This window comes from Canis lupus, chromosome 13 (genome assembly GCF_011100685.1).
Source record: "Canis lupus familiaris isolate Mischka breed German Shepherd chromosome 13, alternate assembly UU_Cfam_GSD_1.0, whole genome shotgun sequence".
NCBI classification, from domain to species: Eukaryota; Metazoa; Chordata; class Mammalia; order Carnivora; family Canidae; genus Canis; species Canis lupus.
In genome coordinates, this window is record NC_049234.1 from 47,273,915 (window position 1) to 47,296,161 (window position 22,247).

General features: G+C 38.7%; 1 protein-coding gene across 2 annotated transcripts in view; it reads right to left on the reverse strand.

Moving 5' to 3' along the window:
* The window catches only part of CHIC2 (cysteine rich hydrophobic domain 2), a 52,235-nt gene extending 30,673 nt beyond the window's left edge, over window positions 1-21,562 (reverse strand). Inside the window, exons 1-3 of one of the 2 annotated variants that reach the window (XM_038556128.1) lie at window positions 21,376-21,562; window positions 339-393; window positions 40-195 (exon numbers count right to left, since the gene is read on the reverse strand). In XM_038556128.1, coding sequence (XP_038412056.1) covers window positions 40-195; window positions 339-393; window positions 21,376-21,494 — 330 coding nt within the window. In that variant the 5' untranslated portion in view covers window positions 21,495-21,562. Of the gene's footprint in view, window positions 1-39; window positions 196-338; window positions 394-16,790; window positions 19,031-21,375 lie in introns of those variants that run through there. The other variant, XM_038556129.1, reaches the window with a different exon arrangement.
* Window positions 21,563-22,247: the final 685 nt, after the last annotated feature.

The following is a 22,247-nucleotide window of genomic DNA, read 5'->3' on the forward strand; positions in this document are numbered from 1 at the left end:
ACTTCTACATTTAAATTAAAATATATTAATTCAACTTACTCTTTTACTGAGGCAAATAACTGGCCACATACTGCAACCTAATGTGCAGCAGCAACAAAGGCAGCCACAAAGTAGCCAACGTACATTAACAGGAAGGTTCTTCTTAAGACAACTGTTAACTCTGTTGATGCTGGCTTTAAATTCTTCAGGAGCTACCTAAAGAAAAATTTTAAGAAATAACAATACTGCAATATTAATGTCAATAAACATGTCTCATTAGCATAATTGTTTCTCTAATTTGTTAGGAAAAGACTTTACTTTTGAGGTATATAAAGAGTACCTAAGTAAATGACACTCACTTTTCCAGTTAATGAAGAAGGGAATTCTGATTCAAATTTGTTGCTCAGTCCAAATCTATTTAAAAAAAAAAAAAAAGTTATTACCTGTCATTGGTGGGGGAAAGAAAAGGCCAATTAACTTAATCAAAGGTCAAGTAAATAGATGCAACTTGATATACAAAGTAACAATGGAAGTTTGAGACACAAAAACATTGTAATCAGCAATTTATGAAATGTAACAAGCAATTTTAGCAGCTGAATCAGAACTTTCCTCAAAGAAGCTAAGAATACAAAGCTAAGCAAGCAAAGTATTAATGTAATGAAAAAACAACACAATTATCCAATTTTCTCAAAATTACTGAGATTCTTCCAATTAAGTACTAGAAAGCTACAATCTCTGCTATTGATTATTCTTTAGGTCAAGAGCACTTGTTAACACTCAAAAAAGCAGTAAGATGTCTAAGAATGCAAATTGATCAGTTAGTATTTTCTGAGAACGGCATATCCACACTGTTGTTACAGCCAGAAAATGCTTTGAAAAAAAAAAAAAAAAAAAAAAAACCTAGAACAATGTGATAGCTGCCTGGCTACTTAAACTCAGAAGTACTAGACACTTACTATACATACCAGAAATGGAACTGAGGTAGTGAATTTTAATAACTTTAAACTTTTAAATGTCTGCAAAAGTCACAAGGATTGATTAGGCACTTAACTATTCCTTTGTATAGGTTATTAGGAAAGGATAAGATACTCATGGACATATTGGTAACGGCAGATTGCACTCGGAAATAAAAACTGAGATACCTAAATATGATGACTTTTGTTAGATCCTGAAGCCAAAAATTTTTTCAATTTTATTGAGATATACTTGACATAACACTATTCATTTAAGGTATACAAGATAATGATTTGATATATGTATATATTATGAAATGATTACCACAATAAGTTTGGTTACCATCCATCTCCTTACATAATTACAAATTTTTTTCTTCCTATGATGAGAACCCTTAAGATTCACTGTCTTAACAGCCCTTATAAATACACAGTCCTGAAACAAGGAAGAGTAAAATGCTCACTGATAGCTCTCTCAGTACCTCCTTTTCATCTATTTTTTTAGAGACGAGGACATTCAACAAATGTTACTAAGTATAAATTATACATTTCCATCTCTTGAAGTATAATCTCCCTTGGTCTGAAGGTTTTCTCTTTCAATCAAGAGTTTCCATTTCAATTGTGTCTATTATTGCAATTAACCATCTACTTCCAAGTGGTCTTTGAAAAATTTTAGAAAAGCAACACCCAGAAACCTCCAAGTCTTTGCTTTTTTTTTTTTTTTTGAGAGTGCACACCTGCAAAGTGGGGGAGGGGCAGAGAGAGACTCTTAACCCAGCACAGAGTCCAACATGGGGCTCGATCTCATGACCGTGAGGTTATGACCTGAGCCAAAACCAAGAGTCAGACACTGAACCAACTAAGCCACCCAGAAGGCCCTCTCCACCTTTCCTAAATAGAAAAGTCTCCCTCTTTCATCCCAGCCATTAAGACATTTAACACAGATTAAATGGAGGGAGCAGTCCAGGATGAGTTTAAACCCTAATTTCCTTTTTTTCTAGAGCCTGAATATTTCCTTATTGGCTACACTGACTGCTGGCCATGTGAGTGTTGATTCTTTACCCAGGGAACATAACAAGCTAATTAATTGCTCTGTTGTTCCTGCAGGTCAGGGCTCCTTTTAAGTCAGGCTAGTTATTCTTCTGATAAGAACTTGTAGTTCCAAGGACATTGACTTAGTTCCTCTTCAGTCATACTTCTTGTTAAGTTGTATCTGAGGAACAGATAGTAAACCTTCCTCTTCCTTCATCTCACCCCTAAAAAAAAATACCAAGAAAGATTACCCCGTGACAAGATTATCACTATATAGAATGCTTAGCTTTTCTACCAGTCATTAACTTGGTGCTAATGAATATTCCCTTCCCCTTTGCTTGCATTTCCCACCCACTGAACAAGAATACCTGAAATAAATGTAAAGAAAATGCTGCACTTGAAGCCCTTGAAGTCCACAAGAGTGAACCCCAACCACGCTTTGCTTTCTCTTTTAAAATCTCTAACCAAGACATATAATATCCAAATAAGTACTTATGATTACTAGTAGAATGAGCCATGATAATCAGGCACCCCTTCTCCATCTGCATTTGGAATATAGTTCTCTGTTACAGGGGTTTTCAAAGGTTTGGCATCAGGACCTTCCCTCTCTTAAATCTTTGAGGACCTCAATAACTTAAGTTTATGTGCTTTATATTTACCAATATTTTGGATTAGACATTAGAACTAAGACATCTAAAACATTTTTACGACTTATTCATAGGGGCCCCTAGGTGATGCAGTCAGTTAAGCAACCAATTCTTGGTTTCAGTTCTAGTAGTGATCTCAGGGTCATGAGACTGACCCCTCCCACCCCCCACCCCAGTCAGGATCCACGCTCAGGGCAGTTGGCTTGAGATTCTCTTCTCCCTCTGCCCTCTTTCTCCCCTTCCAGCTCTATTCCTCACAAGTAAATAAATAATTCTTAAAAAAAAAACAAAAAAACACCTTATTCATAAATGATCCCAGTATATGCTAACAAATATAACATTTTTATGAGAAATGACTTTTTCAAACCAAAAAATTTTGGAGAGAGAAGTACTATTTTACATTTTCACATCTCCTTAACATTTGACAATGGAAGACAGTTGGATTCTCACATTTCTTTGTGCATTCAATCTGCTGTGATACGCTCTTTGGTTGATGTTTATAAAGAAAATTAGGCCTCACCAGATATGTAGTTGGAAATTTGTGTATACCATTCTTTGATAATATACCAAAACTCAACACATGGTAGTGTCTGGAGATAACTGAAACTACATCAATGACCTTTTAAACTTTAGCTATGTTTTTGTTTTGTTTTGTTTTTTAACTTTAGCTATGTTAAACTAAATTCCATTGGTATATATTACGTTTTGAATGGTTTTACCAATACCTGATTTTGTAACTTCATACATTTGTCCCTTGAAAATATTAGTAAACTGAGTAAATTGAGTTATTCAAATCTTCAAAATGTTGGCACACTTCATTATAATGTTAGAATCATCACATTCATTAATATGACCACTGAGCTCACTAGAAAATATGGGAAACTGCCAAGTTCCAGTGACAGATACAAGTTTTCCAAAATTCTAATTTTCATCTGAAAGCTAGAGTTTCATTACTGACAACAAATGCTAAGAGTTGTTTTCCTTGAAGTGACAGTCTTGATTTTTAAAAAGTAAGAGGCTGAAAGTTAACGAACCAACACTACATAAACAAGAGAAAAAATGATTCAATTAAAAATATTAGAGCTACCACCTATACCTTAAAAACTAAGTTCAAAGCTTATTACTTTAATAGATCTTTTTTTCCTAGCTTTGAATGTCACTGGTGGAGATGAGCAATGGTTGTTATTTTTAGTGGGTCTCCAGGCTACACACAGGCAATAAAAAGCAAAAGGAAAAAAAAAATGTAGGGAAAAGTGGGGAAAGAGAAGTAGAAGAGGGAAAGACAAAATAAAGAAGAAAGTAAACATTGACAAAGTGCTACCAACAGCTGTCTCATTTACCATTCAATATCTACTGTCAGTCCATAAGATGATATAAAAGAAAATGTAAACATGTAGACATGTGCTATATCTACATTTCCCATTACCTAAAAGACCTCTTTCTCAATTATGGTTAAAACACTCATGGCTTCAGAATTGATAAAAGATTTAAACTTTTTTCAAAGAATGGTAAATATGACAAGATAAAGTACATTAAACTTAACCTAGTTTATTCTTATCCATAACAAGTTTACAAGTCTTGAAAAGAGAATTCATTCAAATCACAACCACTGAGCATCTTCTCTGTAATACTTCATAACAAGATCCTAGAATAGACGACTTATACAGCTTTTAAACCAAAGATAGCATGTACAAAGCCAATTTTACTTTTATGTAATTTGAGGTAATTCTGAAAGTTCATGTAATATTATCTACTAAAGCTTTGGAGAGAAACAGCAACTTTACACCTAACTCTAAAGGAATCTTCAAATAGGCTTGTTTTACTCTTATCTCACCTTCTTCCATTTCACTGTCACCTCATTCTATAGCTATAACTCAAAGCGTAAGCCAATCTGTTACCTTGCACTCTCATCTTCATCCAATTCAGAATCTCCTTTTTCTGGGGCACCTGAGTAGCTCAGTCAGTTAACCGTCTGACTCTTGATTTCAGCTCAGGTCATGATCTCAGATTCCTGAGATCAAGTCTAGCGTCAGGCTCCACACACACTGCAGAGTCAGCCTCAGATTCTTTCTCCCTCCCCATCTGCCCCTCCCCACTCATTCTCTCCTAAATAAATAAAATCTTAAAAAAACAAAACAAAACAAAAAAAAAAACCTCCCTTTCCTGATAGATCACCTCCCTTCTAAATTCCTTTTAAGATTTAACTTTGGTACCCCTAATCTGTATATCTACCCTGCATAACTCCTTATCTCTTCTTTAAAAAAAATTTTTTTTCTTCTCCAATATAACCAAACATCCTCTTAGAATGACACTCTTTCCTAAAAATTCTCAATCATAGCTCATTCTCTGGAAGCCCACCTTCCAGACTCCATCTTCCATGTTCCCATGATACTTGACTACATTCTCTCTTGTGCAGTCCTTATCATACTTTATAATTATGTTTACAAGCCTAATTCCCTACTCTGAGTTGTTTGTGGGTAGGTATCTAAATTATCTTTATATCCCAACAGTCTGGCCCAATGCCTGATAAATACTCAATAAACATTCGCTGAATGATAAATTTCCAAAACAGAAAATATGTCTACATTCCACTAACTCTTCATTGCAAATTTCCACACCACTGTTCTGTCTTCTTCTGATGCCCATGATTTCTGTTTCTATCACATTGCTCCAAATCTCAATCATCATTTTCAGCCTTCCAGGTCACACTCTCTCTGTGCTAGAGCTCCACAAAACTACCCTCACATTTGATGATTTACTAGGAGGCTCACATGACTCAGTATATAGTTGTACTCACTGCAGACAGATACAAAAGCAAAATCAGCAAAAGGAGAAGGAACAAAGGGCAAAGTCCAAAGAAACCAAGAGCAAGCTTGCAAGAGTATCTTCTCAGTGAAGGCACAAGGATGTGCTTAATTCCTCCAGCAACTAGTTTTAACATGTATACAATACTGTCTACCAGGAATGTTCATTAGAGATTCAGTGCCCAAGGCTTTTATCAGGAACTGGTATACATGCACCCTCTACTAACAGAGACCAAAATTCCAGATTCTCAGAAGGAAAGTATAAATAACATTGTTTGTTCAAACAATTTAGGCTCAGTGAGCCATTCCTATCAGTTTGGGGAATACTGGGAACCCTCCTCAAGTCCAAGCTCCCAGACACCTGCCAAGAGCCAATACTACAAACAAGTGTTTCTAAGGACAGAAGTCTGGAGCCTGCTATGTTAACTCCTTTCTGTACACCTTCCTACTCTCAGGACAGTTTAGACTCTCGTCTTCATCCCAATTAGACGTACTTATGTCCTCAGTATCTTTACTATTTTTCTCAACGAAGGCAAGCTTAGCTTCCCAAAAGCTAACCATTTGCTCCTGGTTTTATCTCCTCCAGTCTCCTCTGCAATCAGTGTATTGTTCCCTCTCTTTTGGCTGCTTACACATAGCCTACAAACCTGCTTACGTCTACCCAGGTGGAGAATCTGAAATCCTATTCTCTTCTCCCTCAGTGTATGATGGCATCCACCTCTTTTCCTTCCTCATATAGTGTCCTGAAAGAGTCCTCACATTAACTGTCTTTATCTCATCTTCCATTCATTATTCAAACTACTACAACCCAGACTTTAATCTACATTTCTTTACTGATGAGACCAGTCTACAGAGTAGTTGAAAACAATTTTTTCAGCAAGTCCTCCTTAATAGAGCATGCTTTCTCCTAGCAAAGAGCTTGAGAATTAGAGTGGGGGAATAACTTAGTTGGCTACAGCAAATACCTCCTTTGCAATGTCTTTGATTTCTGGCAGGTTTTTTCTATACTGTTATGTATTACCTATATTATTAGTTTGCAAACTTCATTTTTAAAAAGATTTATTTATTTTATTGAGAAAGAAAGAGCTTTTTGTTTGTTTATTTCATTCTAGGGCAATCAAAGCATTACTGTTTTAAGATCATCTTACTTTACTAAATCGATTAGAAAAGGCACATGTCATGTTTAGTAATGTAATTGCAAAATACCATCTTAAATGGTTTTGATGTTACATAGGTTACTTAGTTTTTATACTATCTTAGTTCAGTTTGGGGGAGGTTTTTGTTTTTTTTTTTTTTAATTTTGGCAGGAAGTGGGGTCTGTTAGCAATGAAAATGAGATATATGTCTCAGCTTAACTTGACTGCATTATAAATTACTGCTTTTATTATAAATTACTTACCTTTATCTATTATGCTCTCCAAGTCTAAAGTTTTTGAGTATGGCAAAAAATAACTTCCTTTATTCTAAATCAAAGTACAATTAGACCTGGACAATATCGAAAAAGCCAAATTTTATCATGTAAAATTACAATTTGATATTCTTGAAAGAAGAGTAATGGATAGGAAGCTAAACTCCCCTTAAACCTAATAATCTGTATTAATCTAAAAAGCTGCAAGTAGCATTTAATAATTTCAAAAGATACAATTCAAGGTGGATGGCATCTTAATTCAGTTATCTACAAAGACTAATATGTAAATGAAACTAAAAAAATATGGGACACCTGGATGACTCAGCAGTTGAGCATCTGCCCTGGGCTCAGGGCATGGACCCAGGGTCCCAGGATCAAGTTCCACAGGGGGCTCCTAGTGGGGAGCCTGCCTATGTTGCTGCCTCTTTTGTGTGTGTCTTCATGTCTTTCATGAATAAATGTTCTTTTTTTAAATCTTAAAAAAAAAAAAACTAAAAAATATTTATCAAGCACCGTCAATGGAACTTTAAATTATTACAACCATTCCAGAAATAATTTGGCATTACAAATATTTAGACCTTTGTCATAGTACTTTCTCTTTCAGGAATCTAGCCTAAAAAATAATCCCGCTCTCGAATAAGTCTTTAAAAAAAATAAAGTTTGCAAACTAATAACATAGGAAATATGTGTTATACCATGAAGTTAAAAAGAAAACACAAAACTGTACATACACTGTGCTCTCAACTATAAAGAAAAAAAACTGGGATCCCTGGGTGGCGCAGCAGTTTGGCGCCTGCCTTTGGCCCAGGGCACGATCCTGGAGACCCGGGATCGAATCCCACGTCGGGCTCCCGGTGCATGGAGCCTGCTTCTCCCTCTGCCTGTGTCTCTGCCTCTCTCTCTCTCTGTGTGACTATCATAAATAAATAAAAATAAATAAAAAATTTAAAAAAAAAGAAAAAAACTTACAAAATAATAGAAACGTTCAGAGTAAAATTTGATAGTATATAAAAGTAAAAAAAAAAAAATTTGTAACTTTTGACCCAGGTAGTACTGGGTCAATTCTTCTAGAAATGTATAGAAATCTATGGAGCCTGTATTTCATACTTTAAGAACCCTCATATAACTGGCAAATGTTCCCAATATGTTAAATGAAAAATGTAGAATACAAAATCCTTTTAAGTATGGTTTCAATTTTTTAGTAAAAATATTTACACATATGCAGAGAAAAATTCACAAAGTTAATCCATCAAAATATTAATCATGGTTAATCATAGGCAAGAAGCTTATGAGTGATACTTCATTTTCTAGATTTCCAAGTTTTCCAAAATGTCTATAACATATATTGCTATTTTAAACTAAACAGGGACTCCTGGGTGGCTCAGTCGGTTAAGTGTCTGACTCTTGATTTCAGCTCAGGTCATGATCCCCAGGTTGTGGGACTGAGCCCTCTGTGGGGCTCCACACTCAGCAAGGAATCTGCTTAAGTCCCTCTCCCTCTGCTCCTCCCCTAACTCCCCACCCTCAACCCCTGCTCACTCTCACTTGTGCACTCTTTCTCTAATAAATAAATATTAAAAAGAAAAGACTCCTAGAAAGAAAAATTTAGTAAGGATGAAAAATAAAGACACCAAAATATTAAATGACCTTGGTCTCTTGGTAATTATAGGCAGCTTATTTTCTGCTTCACTGAGACATCCCTATTTCCCAATTTCTAAATAATCTTTGTTTTTCCTTATAATTAGAAAAAGGATTTAAGAAAAAGAAAAAAGATTAAACCTGAAGGAGAAAATAGATTAAAGAGTATTTGTTTTTAAAGATTTTATTTTTAAGTAATCTCTATACCCAACACGGGACTTGAACTCAAACCCCAAGATTAAGAGTCACATGCTCCACCAACTGAGCCAGCCAGGCACCCAAAGGGGTTTGTTTTTAAGTTAAAGTAAAGAAATATATGTGCAATTGACATGCCTAGATTTCAAAATAATTCTACTTTTAAGGTATATTGTAGAGTACATTCTTAAAGGATTTTTAGAGATGTAACAAGTATACTGTAAAGAATTTAGAAATTAAAGAGAAAAAAATAATTTCTAGTTCACAACAGTACAAATCTCAGAATTGGAAAGCTGGAAAAGAACACAGTTTTCATTCAGTCCAAACATTTCATTTCACAGATGGAAAAATATCTAAGAGGTAAATAACATAATATGTAAGATCTAGTCTAGAGCCTTACTTTCTTGAACCCAAGCCGGGGGCAATTTCTACTACAGGTCAATGCCTCTAGTAATTCTCTGAAAGTGTAAAAAAAATGTTTATCTCCTTGACCTAGAAAACTTGTAGACTGAGAAAATATTTGAGAAATGGAGGGAGAAAGAGTTATTTTCCATCAAACAGAAATTATACAATTAAAACTAGTACAAAATAGGGATCCCTGGGTGGCGCAGCGGTTTGGCGCCTGCCTTTGGCCCAGGGTGCGATCCTGGAGACCCGGGATCGAATCCCACGTCGGGCTCCCGGTGCATGGAGCCTGCTTCTCCCTCTGCCTGTGTCTCTGCCTCTCTCTCTCTCTCTCTGTGACTATCATAAATAAATAAAATTTAAAAAAAATAAAAAAAGTTACATTAAAAAAAAAAAAAACTAGTACAAAATAAATGTTAACGTTCTCATATGGACCTAGAAAAATAAAATCTGTTTTTCAGCTTTTCACATTTGTACCTAAACTCCCAAAATATACAGGATTTATAAATGTTTGTGTTGATGAATAATATAGAAAATGCATACGTTTGTTGCTTTGGTTCCATAAAATAAAAGAAGCAATTAAGCAAACAGACTCTGGATCCAGCCAGACCTCCTGGAATGAAATCTTAACACTACCATTTACTAGATGTGTCACTCTGAGTAAGTTACGTTATGTTTTCTGAGCTTGAGTTTCCTTATTCATACACCAGGGACAATAATAGTGCCTAACTCATTAAATAATGTAACAAAGCACCAACAGTGAATGGCATAAACACTGTATGTTGTAACTGCTTTTATTATTATAAAACAACATAAATGTCTAGTGTGTTTTTATTATGGTTATCATTCTTCTAATAAACTGGGCAATATCATTTAATAGCCACTTTGGACAACTTGATAAACTAGAGAACACCCAAATATCAATGACTTCACAAACATCCTCTTCAAACAGCTTAGCAAATAGAATAGCCAATGATCGAATTGCCTAACGTTAACTGTGAAAGATTTTCCAACTTTTTGCCAACCTTTTCAAGGTCAGGAGGTGGTATACAGGAAACGGGGTATCCAGGAAGGTGCTAGGTTTAGGAAAGCTGGGCAACACTGATGAGTTAAAAACTCTACAAGCTAATATGGGCAAGCATCAGGCCAGGAATCCAGGTTAAGACAAAGGTTGAAAAGCACAGAGAAGTTACTGTGGTAAAGATGGTAGAGCAATACAAAGGAGAGACCTAATGCCCAAATTCTAATCCTGGTTCAGAAAGCCATGAGGTCTACTGTCTTGGGAAAGCAAATCTCCCATCTGGTTTTATTTGCTTCGAGTAAGACAAACTGGCCTCTCGGCGTCAACAATGGCCCAAAGATCAAATGGTGTCCCAAAGTTTTTCAGAAAAAAAAAAATTAGCAAGGCTTCCTGAATTCACATTTTACCGGTGGGACAGTTGCTATTAAAACAAGAAGAAAGTTTAAAACTTTATTTTTGTCATAAAGTTTAGTTTTTCTCTTTGCAAGAGAAGGCTGTCAAAACTTTGTACTTTTTATCAAGTATGTCTCATCTCAACTCCTTGAGAAAGCTGTTACGAAAAAAAGAGTAAGGGAGAAATAAATGAGTTTTAATTTTAAATGGGAGGGGGTGGGGTCATTAAGAAGACAATTGTGAAAAGAAAATAACTGTGAAAGATCTGAAGGTGAATGAGCCAGCCATTTGGATATCTGGAGGGAATATTCCAGAAAGTGGAACAAGCCAGTGCAAAAGTCCTAAGCCAGGAGCGTGCCTGGAATCACTCAGAGAATAGAAAGGAAGCCAGTGTGACTAGAGTGGGGTAAACAAATCAAAGAATATAGAGGGGTGTCTGGGTGGCTCAGGCGACTGAGCATCTGACTTGATTCCTGCTCAGGTCATGATCTCAGGGTCCTGGGATCCAGCCCTGCCTTGGGGCTCCATGCTCAGTATGGAGCCTGAGTTTCTTTCTTTCCTTCTCCCTCTGTCTCTCCCAACCCCCTCCTTCCCACTCCCACCCCCACTTGTGCTCTCTCACGCACTTGTACTCTCTCTAAACTAAATAAATAAATTTGCTTTGTTCTTTTTTTTTTTTAAGAAAGAATAGCAGAAAGTCAGAAAAGTAACAATCGGTCAGATCACATAGGTCTTGTAGGCCACCAAAAGGAACTTAAACTCTGAAGATGGGGAGCTTTGGGGAGGTTTGATACAAAAGAGACAGGATCTGATTTTAAAAGAATCTCTAAAAATAATAAAATTAAAATAAAATAAAATAAAATAAAATAATAAAATAAAATAATAAAATAATCTCTATGGGAGAAGTACTAAGAAGACTGTAAAGGCTGAGAAGCAAAGGAGGAAGGGAGAAAAAAAATTCAGCGTAAGCAGAAGTGAGATGGTGACAGCTCACACTGGTTAGTGGAGATAACAAAAAGTGGTCAAATTTTGAATACATTTTGAAGACAGAGCCAATGGATGATTTCCTGACAGCCTGGATGAAGTGAAAGAGAAAGAGAGACCTTACAGATGTGTCAGAGATGTTTTTAGCCTAAGCAAATAGGTTGCCAGATCTGCCACCAATTGAGAATAAAAAGGCTGCAGTTGAAATTGATTTGGGGAAAAGATTATGAAAATCAGTCTTGGATATTTTGGATCCTGAGACATTCAACCTGTACAAATCTCGGCTCATAGAATTTTATCTTCCTACAGATATGACAAGACCTATGAATACATGAACCAAAAATTTCAGATTCAAACTGAAAGCATCAACTATGCAGATGGCAAGTGAAGACAGCACTTATTTCATAATGTTGAACTCTGAGCTCAATGGAATCAGCTTTTTAGCTATTTTGGGAGATAAATTCATCATAACTACGGAAGAAATTAAGAGATGTTAATTCATAAAAACCATGCTTTAAATTCATCTGGTTGCCTCAATACACATCTGAATATCTGAATATCAATGAAACTCAAAGAAGAAGGGCTAGAACTGAAAGTATACTGTGCTTTCCCAGAAGACACAGAACCCCTGGAGTTAGGACATAAATATGAATCTCAGAACACGTCTAAAAATTCTGTGTGACCAAATTCTGAATATTTGGTTGGGTTCATCCAGCTCTGTGAAAATACAATCTTATTAATAAACTAGTAAAATCAAAGACTTATTTTTTAAATAATTTATTAATTTGTTTTATCATAAACCTCATCACTATATAGTTCTATAATATTCTAGCATTAGAATTTTACTAATTTTCAACTATTAAGATTGTATTTTCAAGTATTTATAGACGATTACATATGTTATTAAACAATGGAAATTATTTATTTTTTTTTTTTTTTTTATTATTTAAATATATACTGATTAAACTTCTTGGTAGTAACCTCTAACAATATATGAGTTCAACTAATCTAACTCAACTATCTAATTTATACATACATTAGAATATTCTTCACATATAAATCTTACAAGCAACACAATAGTGATAAATTATGTTCATTTAAGAATATATAGGTTGAACTGGATTATAATATAAACTACCAAAAATATAAATTTCAAGGACATTTAGAATAGTTTAGAAATGGCAGAAAAAGAAGGCTGGGTACACAGGAATTCCTTTACTAAACTTCAAGGACTCCATTATAACTACAACACAAAATCAAAGAGAATAAAAAAAAAAAAAAAAAAGAGCTCTTGCAGGAAGTACACACACATATACACACTCACGATTAAAAAAAACAACAACACAAAGTTTGGTTACCCCAAAGTCAAACCAACTCTAACCAACATAAGCTTAGGTTTTCTTAGATGGTAAGATCCTACATAGACCTACATAGATGGAGAAGAGCTTAAGGAGAAAAAAAATCAGTTGTCTAGGTCTTTGTGAGAAAATTCAGCCCTTGTATATTCAATTTAGTTTTAAGTGTAAAGACTTAAAAAGCACAGTCTTTTCCTCAAATCTAATAAACAGATCATTGTCAAACACCACGCCTCTCGTAGCCAAAGGGTAAGACTTTACAAAGCTCACTTCAAAATCTATGATCTTGTGGGAAAGCCCCTCTCTACTTCCGGGACACGCTGTTCCCTTGCACTAGCTGCCCTATGGTAGCAGAACAGGAAATGCAGGTATGTCATCGAGAGGGCCTCTAGTCAACAGTAAAGGCAACCACAGTTCTTTGACCTCACTCCTTATAAAACCAAAGCAAAAAACACAGCAAAACACAAGATGGGAATGAGGATGAGATGGGAATGGGGAAAGAGATGGCACCAGGAGTTCCTGCTGTTTTTTTTTCAGACCTGAGAGTTGTGAACTTTGATGACTTCTAGACAGAACTTTATCTAAAGACCATCACCACAACCATCATGTCTCATCCAGGCCATTCAGCAGCCTCCTAACTACTCTCTCCTGTTTCACTCTAATCCCTCTACAATCCTTTCCTGCTCCTATTCAGTTCACCAACTTCATGTCAAGGCACCATCCCCCTTACTCACTACATTCTGGCCACTGCACCCAAGTGGCCTTTCAGTTCCTCAGGCCAGCCAGACTTATTTTGCTCTTCTCCATACCTGGAATGCTCTTCACAGAACCTTTCATAGTTCCTAAAATGCTACTATTCAGAAGAGCTTCTCCCTAATCCCATTATTATCAGTCACAGCACTTTATTTAAAGGGCTCCTTCGCAGCAATTTGCTCAGACATAATTTGTCTCTTAACTATAAGCTCTGTGAGGACAGAGCAACTATGTTTGTTTTATTCACAACTATGTACCTACTGTCTCACATAATACCTAACATAAAATTTAATAAATGCTTGTCGGGATCCCTGGGTGGCTCAGCGGTTTAGCTCCTGCCTTTGGCCCAGGGCGTGATCCTGGAGTTCCAGGATCGATTCCCACATTGGGCTCCCTGCGTGGAGCCTGCTTCTCCCTCTGCCTGTGTCTCTGCCTCTCTCTCTCTCTCTGTCTCTCATGAATAAATAAATAAAATCTTTAAAAAGATAAATAAATAAATAATAAATGCTTGTCAAACTACTTATCAAAAAACCTCAATAAAAAATTATTTGAGGAAACAAATATCTTAAAACTCAAGTATTAAAATTCAAGCATCTAAAAAAAAATAAAAAATAAAAAAAATAAAATAAAATAAAATTCAAGCATCTAAATCCAGTACTCTTAGCCAACTTTTCTTTTTTTTTTTTTTTAAAGATTGTATTTATTCATGAGAGACAGGGGGGGGGGGCAGAGGGAGAAGCAGGCTCCCTGCAGGGAGCCCACCGTGGGACTGGATCCAGGGCCCCTAGGATCAGGCCCTGGGGCGAAGGCAGCGCTAAACCGCTGAGCCACCCAGGCTGCCCGCAATTTTTCTTATTTCGTAGTTCTAATTATGTTGGTTGTCTCATTCCCAACCTACAATTCATCTATTAGATAGAAAGAAGGTAAACAGAAAGGAAAGCCCACACATGTGAAATGTAAATGGAAGTGCCCTTTAGAGAAGATCTTCAAACCCCAAAATACCTGAATGACCCCTAAGAATATCACTGTATACCAACCTGATAATACCTGCTGTTGATTAAATGTTTCAACTCAATTGGATAATTCTGACTTATGCTCAAGATCTTGTTTAAAAGCAGGAAAGCATATATTACCTTTTCGATGGATTTCCAAGAAAATGATAAAGATGAGCCACAAAATGTGCATGAAGGGATAAATACCAAAATATGTAATAAGTAACAATTTGCTAAATGTTTATTGTGAGTCCACCACATTAGGTAAATTATATTGGACTCCCATACCTAATCTTTGAGGTAGACATTATCCCTTTTGCAAATGAAAAAACTAAAGCACAGAAAGGTTAATGGTTACATTTAGGTTACAGTTGGGAACTATCTGAGAATTAAAACTAACCTGCTGAACATCAAAGACCATACTCGTTGTGCCACATACCATCAATTGCTTCTAAATGTGTCTAATATGATAAGAGAATCGCCTAAGCTCTTATTAAAAATAAAAATTCCTAGACTCTTCTTGAGATTTTGATTGGGGATGTTAGAGCAGAGAACCTAAAATGTGTATCTTTTAAAACGCTCTTAGTGATTTTGATAATCAGGCAAGTTTAAGAAATCTTGCATTGGGATTAAGCTACACTACATGAACACTGAAAGTTTGGTTTAAGATCTGATTTTATAAATGGATTCTGAAACAAATTATGAAAAGTCACAAAAAAATCTTTCACAGAAGATACTAAAGACACTAAACATAGCTGTTGCTACGTGTTATATTGAAAACCTAATTTTATTGAGAATAAAATCATAAGTAGTTTTATAGATTAGAAAGCTGAACTAGACACAGACACTATGGAGATTTAAAAGATCCGGGATGCCTGGGTGGCTCAGCAGTTAAGCGTCTACTTTTGGCTCAGGGCATGATCCCAGGGTCCTAGGATCAAGTCCCACATGGGGCTTCCTGCATGGAGCCTGCTTCTCCCTCTACCTGTGTTTCTGCCTCTCTCTCTGTCTATAAATCAATAAAATCTTTAAAAAAAATTAAAAATCTCCTTCCAAGTTTACAGTTGGTCTAATAACCTGAGCCTTTAACCTATTAGAATATAAACTCAAGTTGGGAGTTCAAGAGCAGCTCTCAAAGTAAAAAATACTGTTCTTTACAGAAATATTATTATTCAGAGTAATATTATTTAGAATAATACTATTTGAGTAATTACCATCATAAATAATTTCATATAACTTATTTTTCACCATTTAGTATTCCACTTAGCTAGTCACATAAAATTTTAAGCAGTAGTCAATTTTATATCTGTTAAGAGGCATAAATCCAACATTGAACTGTTTGGACTGAAACACCATCTAAATTTCAAATTCAAATACAGTAAAATTTTGAAACTTCAGTTTGCTACCATATTCCTCATTTCTTCAAGAAAGTTTATCCACTGAGAAGTTTTAGTAGTTGATCCCATTAAAGTATTCAGCATTTTTTTCTTTATATTATCAAAGATATGTTCAATGCTATATTCTAAATCAAACTAATTTCCTTTCAAATGATAAGGAGTAAGAAAAATTTCTCTGGGGGAAAAAATGTCTCAATGTTACAATTTTCCTATAATTATCATCAAATTTTGTTAAAACAAAAAGAGAGAAGCCATTTATCTTTTGAATATGATTTTATAAGAGTTCTACTGTAAAATATTGTTTGCCTTCAGTAGGAGGTTCAGGAAGGGAGGAAAACAATTACTCCTTTAGTAATTCTGACAAGATCCAAAAATGTATGCAATTATCTCATTTACTTAGAGAGCATTTTAGGACTTATAACATTCTATACACTATATTAAATAGTGGAGAAATAAAGACCAATAAACACAATTCCTGTTCTCAAAGAACTTCACAGCTTTATGGAAAAACATCAAAATAAGGTCTTCAAAAACTCAAAACAAAATGTTTAATCTTTAAAAATGGAAAGGAGGTGAAAATTATAAAGTTAAAAAAAAACCTGTTTAATCAAAGTAATTCTGTTATTTGGACAAATCATGATCAGATCTCCGGGTAGCAGTGTTGAAATACTGATACATTTCAAGATAGACCATCTTTTATTAACGCTACCATTTGAAAGGTCAAGATGTTCTTGTGATATCTCCTATGCAAAGATCTTATTGTACCCCAAAGAAGTTTCCAACTTTCTTCATTTCAAGTCACACTTCTAAATCTTTTGATTTTCCACAGCATACCTGAGATGAAGACAAGCAAAGAGAGTGAGTTCCACAGCCATTGGTAAAAACTGGTGCTGAAGGATGAGGAATTATTTGTGGAGATGGTAGGAAGATTATACCTCAGAAGAGAGTACACGAAGATACAATAATTTAGTGAAATTAAAAGAGAATAACATTATTAGAAACAAACTTTAGCAAAATAACTTGGCTCTATGACAGGGCTTAAGTTAGAAGTCAAAGATTATGCCTAGGAAAGCCCCAAGTGATTGTGATACAGGAGGGCATGAAGTGAGACAGAAGCAAATAATGTCAGTTATAGTGATAGATCAGCTAGGAAAATACTGGCCTAAAAACTATATTTAAATTCTAACTTTTAGATTAACATCCTTTAGCACTATCATTATGAAAAGTTAAAGTCTTCACCAACGATCACTGTATTTTGCACAAATTTACTGAGAGGTAAAAAACTTCGTAATTTTAAAATACTAACCAATCTGGCCTACACCACCTAGTAATCACTTTTCCCCTCATCTTCATTACATAATAGAATGAGAAGACTCTCTCCCTCCCCCTTTCCTCTCTCTCTTTCTCTCTCTCTCTCTCTCTCACACACACACACAGAAAATCTACTTTTAATTGAAATGTGAACTCAAGTCTTTTAAATTACATGTACATCAATATTAAGCAATAATAGGAACTTATTCCCCTCTTCCTTCAAATATCACTTTTCCTCAAAATATGCTTCTGTATAAGAGATCTCTCTGTTGGAACTGCCATATTGTTCCATACTGCTACTTGCAAATCTAACAATGAAGAAAATTATTAAACTCATCCAGAAGAATGTCAAAAAAGAAAACCGATCATGATGGAAGTACAAAGTATAAGTCTGATTTGCAGTCAATATAAAAATATTTGCAGGGTGCCTGGGTGACTCAGTCGGTTAAGCATCCGACTCTTGATCTCAGCTCAGGTGTTCATCCCAGGGTCATAATAAGTTCAAGCCCTGCACTGGGCTCATGTTAGGTGTGGAGCCTACCAAATAAATAAATAAATAAATAAATAATAAATAAATATTGAAAACCACATTAAAGCAGACTTTGTTTAGACAAATTATTATATTACATCCTTATATCCCTAAAATTTGATTATGCCCCCAAACTAACAAAAACTTGCCTGTGTAGTAGAAAATGGAAGGTAACTTACTTTGTCACATCACTATAATGACTTGCCAAATCATGTCATATGAGAATACAGTGATTCCCAAAATAAGAGTAATACTATAACATGATACATTGAAGTACGGAGGGAAAAAAAGCAAAAATATCCAACTATAAACGTCTACTCAAAAGTGAAGTCTATGAAAAATACACATGGATGAATCTATATCTTTTCAGACTGATCAGAATTACAGATAATTCAGTTTGTACTATGATTTATTTCCAAATCAGTAAAGGAAGACTTCTCTAAAGAGCTCCTTGGTTTAAAAAAAAGAGGTGGGCTGGGAGCAGCAGCAGTTTTACCATAACTGCCTTACTAGTTTTTCCCATCTGTATTTAGAGGCAAGAAAAACTGAGTCTGCTCAACAGTTATAGTAACCCATAAGCACCAATTTCAAAACCTTTATAGGCACTAACTGGGCTACTAACTGGCACAGCATTCCTTTGTATTATGCATGACAAAGTCACACACACCAAAAAGTTTTGTATTACTATTACTCTATGTCACCACAAAACAGGTTAAGGTTTTCAATAAAGATTCTTACTAATTGTCACCAAAATATTTTACATGGCAATTTAACCTCATGTAAATTGTGTAGAAATGGAAAAATAGGACAAAAGTCAATCATCATTAGGTCTGAAAATGGCAGTTCTGATTTCTTAGTACTCTGCCGCTATGTTTCTCAAAGCAGAACACTGACTGTGGAGGATAACTAATGAAAGTTATTATTTATTGAGCACAGTATCACATAATGTGATGAATCCTTGGCATATATGGTCTCATATAATACTTAATAATCTTAAAGGTTATATAATCTACCCAAGTGACTGGGGGTAGATTTGAACCTAGAGCCCAGATTCAAGGTAATGGGGAAGAGAGGTAAAGTGATTGTACAGATCACAGAAATAACTCCCAATATAAAAAGGCATATTGCTTACTAATGGCAGAGAGTTCCTCCTCATACTCTGGAATAGTGGTTTTCAACCCTGGCTACACATTAGAATCACCTGTGGAACTGCCTTTTTTTTTTTTTTTTTAAGATTTTATTTATTTATTCATGAGACAGAGAGAGGCAGAGACACAGGCAGAGGGAGAAGCAGGCTCCATGCAGGGAGCCTGACGCAGGACTCGATCCCAGGTCTCCTCCAGGATCACATCCTGGGCTGAAGGCGGCACCAAACCACTGAGCCACCTGAGCTGCCCCTCACCAGTGGGACTTGCTTTTAAAAAAAAAAAAAAAAAAAAAAAAATCCATTCTTGCCTGGGACTCTCACTCAGATACCCGGCATTCAGTTGGCCTGCCCTGGGGTTAAGGCACCGTTTTTTGTTCGTTTGTTTATTTTTTTTTTTTCATCTCTCCAGGTAATCCTAAAGGGGCAGTAAGACTGAAAACCACTAATAATTCTTTCCTATCCTGCTAATCTCTCTAGTAGGCAAACAACTACAACCAAATGTACTCATCACCTACTTGGTTCTGAGTGCTTCATCTATTACATATCCTATTTACTCAACAAAGTGCTTAGTTTTTCTTTTCCTTTAAGCAAAGGAAACATTACAACTATAGCTGCACCTTTTTAAATAACAGAATTTCACAGGCTTTTCCTTTGACAAGCAGAATACAGGGGGCAAGGCAGGGAGACAGCACCAGAGACTGAAAATTCCCTTCTTTAGGCACCCATATGCTCTTTAGGTTCAAAACAAGGTAAAAAGGGGGCAGCCCGGGTGGCTCAGCAGATTAGCACAGCCTTCAGCCCAGGGCGTGATCCTGGAGTCCTGGGATCCAGTCCCACGTCCGGCTCCCTGCACGGAGCCTGCTTCTCCCTCTGCCTCTGTCTCTCTCTGTGTCTCTCATGAATGAATACATAAAATCTTAAAGAAACAAGGTAAAAAGGTCCTAAGACTCACACTAAAAAAATTACATGGCAGGCTATAAAAGTTCTGTGATACATGCTAGAGATTTACTATCCATGCTCTCTCTTAATTCGGCTGGAGATGACACTGAAGACACTAAGTAACTGTTATTCTGGTGATAAATCCTACTGTCTTCCCGTGCAGCGTCTTCACCCTATAAGTCACCTGAATGTAAAGGGGACAGGTGCTAAAGAAATCAAAGCATTACATAAGCATACCCAAACAACAACATGGCTGGTCGCACCACGTAGTGAGAGATCAGGGTTCTGCTGACAACCTCCTATGGCAAGTCTTAACCATTTCCCTCCAAGTGCTGTTCAGGGCACATCCCACTCACCCTACACACCAGAAGGGTCATGAAAACTACTCCAGGCCGGCCCCAGGCTCCCTGTCCCTTTTTTTTTTTTTTTTTTTTTAATTTCACTAAACAGGTAACAGTCTGGAGAAGACCTGACAAGCGTGGAAGCTTGGACCTGGCGTCTTAACAAGAGATCCGAAGCGAACAATAATAAACACTCCACGTTGTCCAAAGCTCCGCACTTCTCGGAGAAACGTTACCAAACTTCCTGCTTCCGGACAGCTCAGGATTTGGTCCGAGTCTTCGCATTCCTTTTATTAGTCATGACCCTTCGGGGCGAAGCGAAGCTCTCCCTCCTTATTTGTTTGAAAGATCTCGGGACTTTTAAACGCTGCAAATCGGACTTACGCGGGGGAGGGGGGGGGGGGGACACGACCCTTATCCAAGGAAGAAACCCTATAGATGCCAGAGTTCACCCCCAGAGGAGGCTTGGATTCCCCGAGAGCCCCTTTAATAGGAACCTGAGCTCAGTGGGTCCATCGCGTAGATTTCTTTCCAAAACAACAAAAACAAAACAAAACAAAACAAAAAACCGGGTAGTTACACGTATGCCGTTCTGCGTGGTCTCCGATGCTGGTTCATCTACACATTTTTATCAGAGCCGATTACAGGAGCCTGCGTTACTTCCGCGGAAATGGACCCTGCAAGGCTGGGGGGACCTGCGTGTGCGTGTGCAAGGCACGGGCACGGCGACGGGGAACCGCTCACGACCAGCTGTCACGGGGGGGCGCCTCCCCCCCCTTCCCGTAGGGCCCACCTCTGGCCACGGGGCCGCCCGTCAACAAGGGGCAAGGGGATGAGGAAACGAGCGGGAGGCGCCCCGTCCATACTGCGCTTCCGCCGCAAGCTGAAGGGCAGACCCCGCGGGAGAGACCTTCCCCCCGGGGACCCGCCACAGCGCCGGGGCCTGCAGGGGAGGATGGAGGGGCGGGAGGGGGAGGGGGAGGGGGAGGGGAGGGATGGAGGGCAGCGCCTGTCCCCACGCCGGCGACCCAAACACACGGGGTGAAGGCAAGTTCTCGCTTCCTGGCGGCCCGCTCCTCCCGCAGCCCCGACGCCGGGGGCGGCCCGGCCCCGCCGCTGCCCGTCCTCGCCCTCCCCTCCTCCGGGCCTTACACGGTGACGTGACCGGAGCCGCGGACCACCACCGGGTCCGGCGAGTACTTGAGCAGCTGCTCCTCCAGGGCCCGCTCCTCGTCCTCCTCCTCCTCGTAGATCTCGTCGAAATCCGCCATCCTGGGCCTCCCGGGCCCCCCGCCCCGGCCCGAAGGGGCCCGACTCCAGGGCCCGGGCCCGGGCTCCGGCTGGCGAGGCGGCGGGCGCTGCGGGGAGTCGCGGCCGCGGGCTCCGAGGCCGCGGGGACCGCCCTGGGCCGCCGGGCTCCGGCTACAGGGCAGCTGCCGCCCCGGCCGCCGCCGCCGCCGCCATTACCGTCAGCAGCAACAACAACACGATGTCAACATCCGCCCGCGGGCCGACACCTCCGGCAGGACCGCCGCCGCCGCCGCCGCCGCCGCCGCCGCCGCCGCCGCCGCGCCGGCAACCACAGCAACAGCCAGAGCCGCCCGCAGCGGGAGCCGCCGGCTAGGGCATCGCGAGACTTCCCGGGAGTGCGCGCGCACGCGCGGGGGGCGGGGAGGCCGGCGCGGGGGCGCGGGCGCGCGGGGGCGCGGAGGGGCGGGCGCGCGCGGCCCGGCGGCGGGAGCGCGCACGCGAGGCCCCGCGCGCTCCCGAGGCGCCGCGCTTCCCCCGTCCGCGCCGCCGCCGCCGCCTGCCCGCCGCCCGGACCGCGGGGGAAGGGGGGAGGGACGGGGGGGAAGGGGGGGCTCCGAGGCCCGGACGCGGGGACCCCCGACCCCGAGAGCCGAGCTCCGAGTGTCCAGGGGAGCCCTCGCTCACCCAGGTAACCTCCAGTCCAAACCACTGGGAATTAGACCCCTGGCCGCGATAGAGAACGGAGAGCGTGGGTCTCTGCCTCTGCAGCGAAC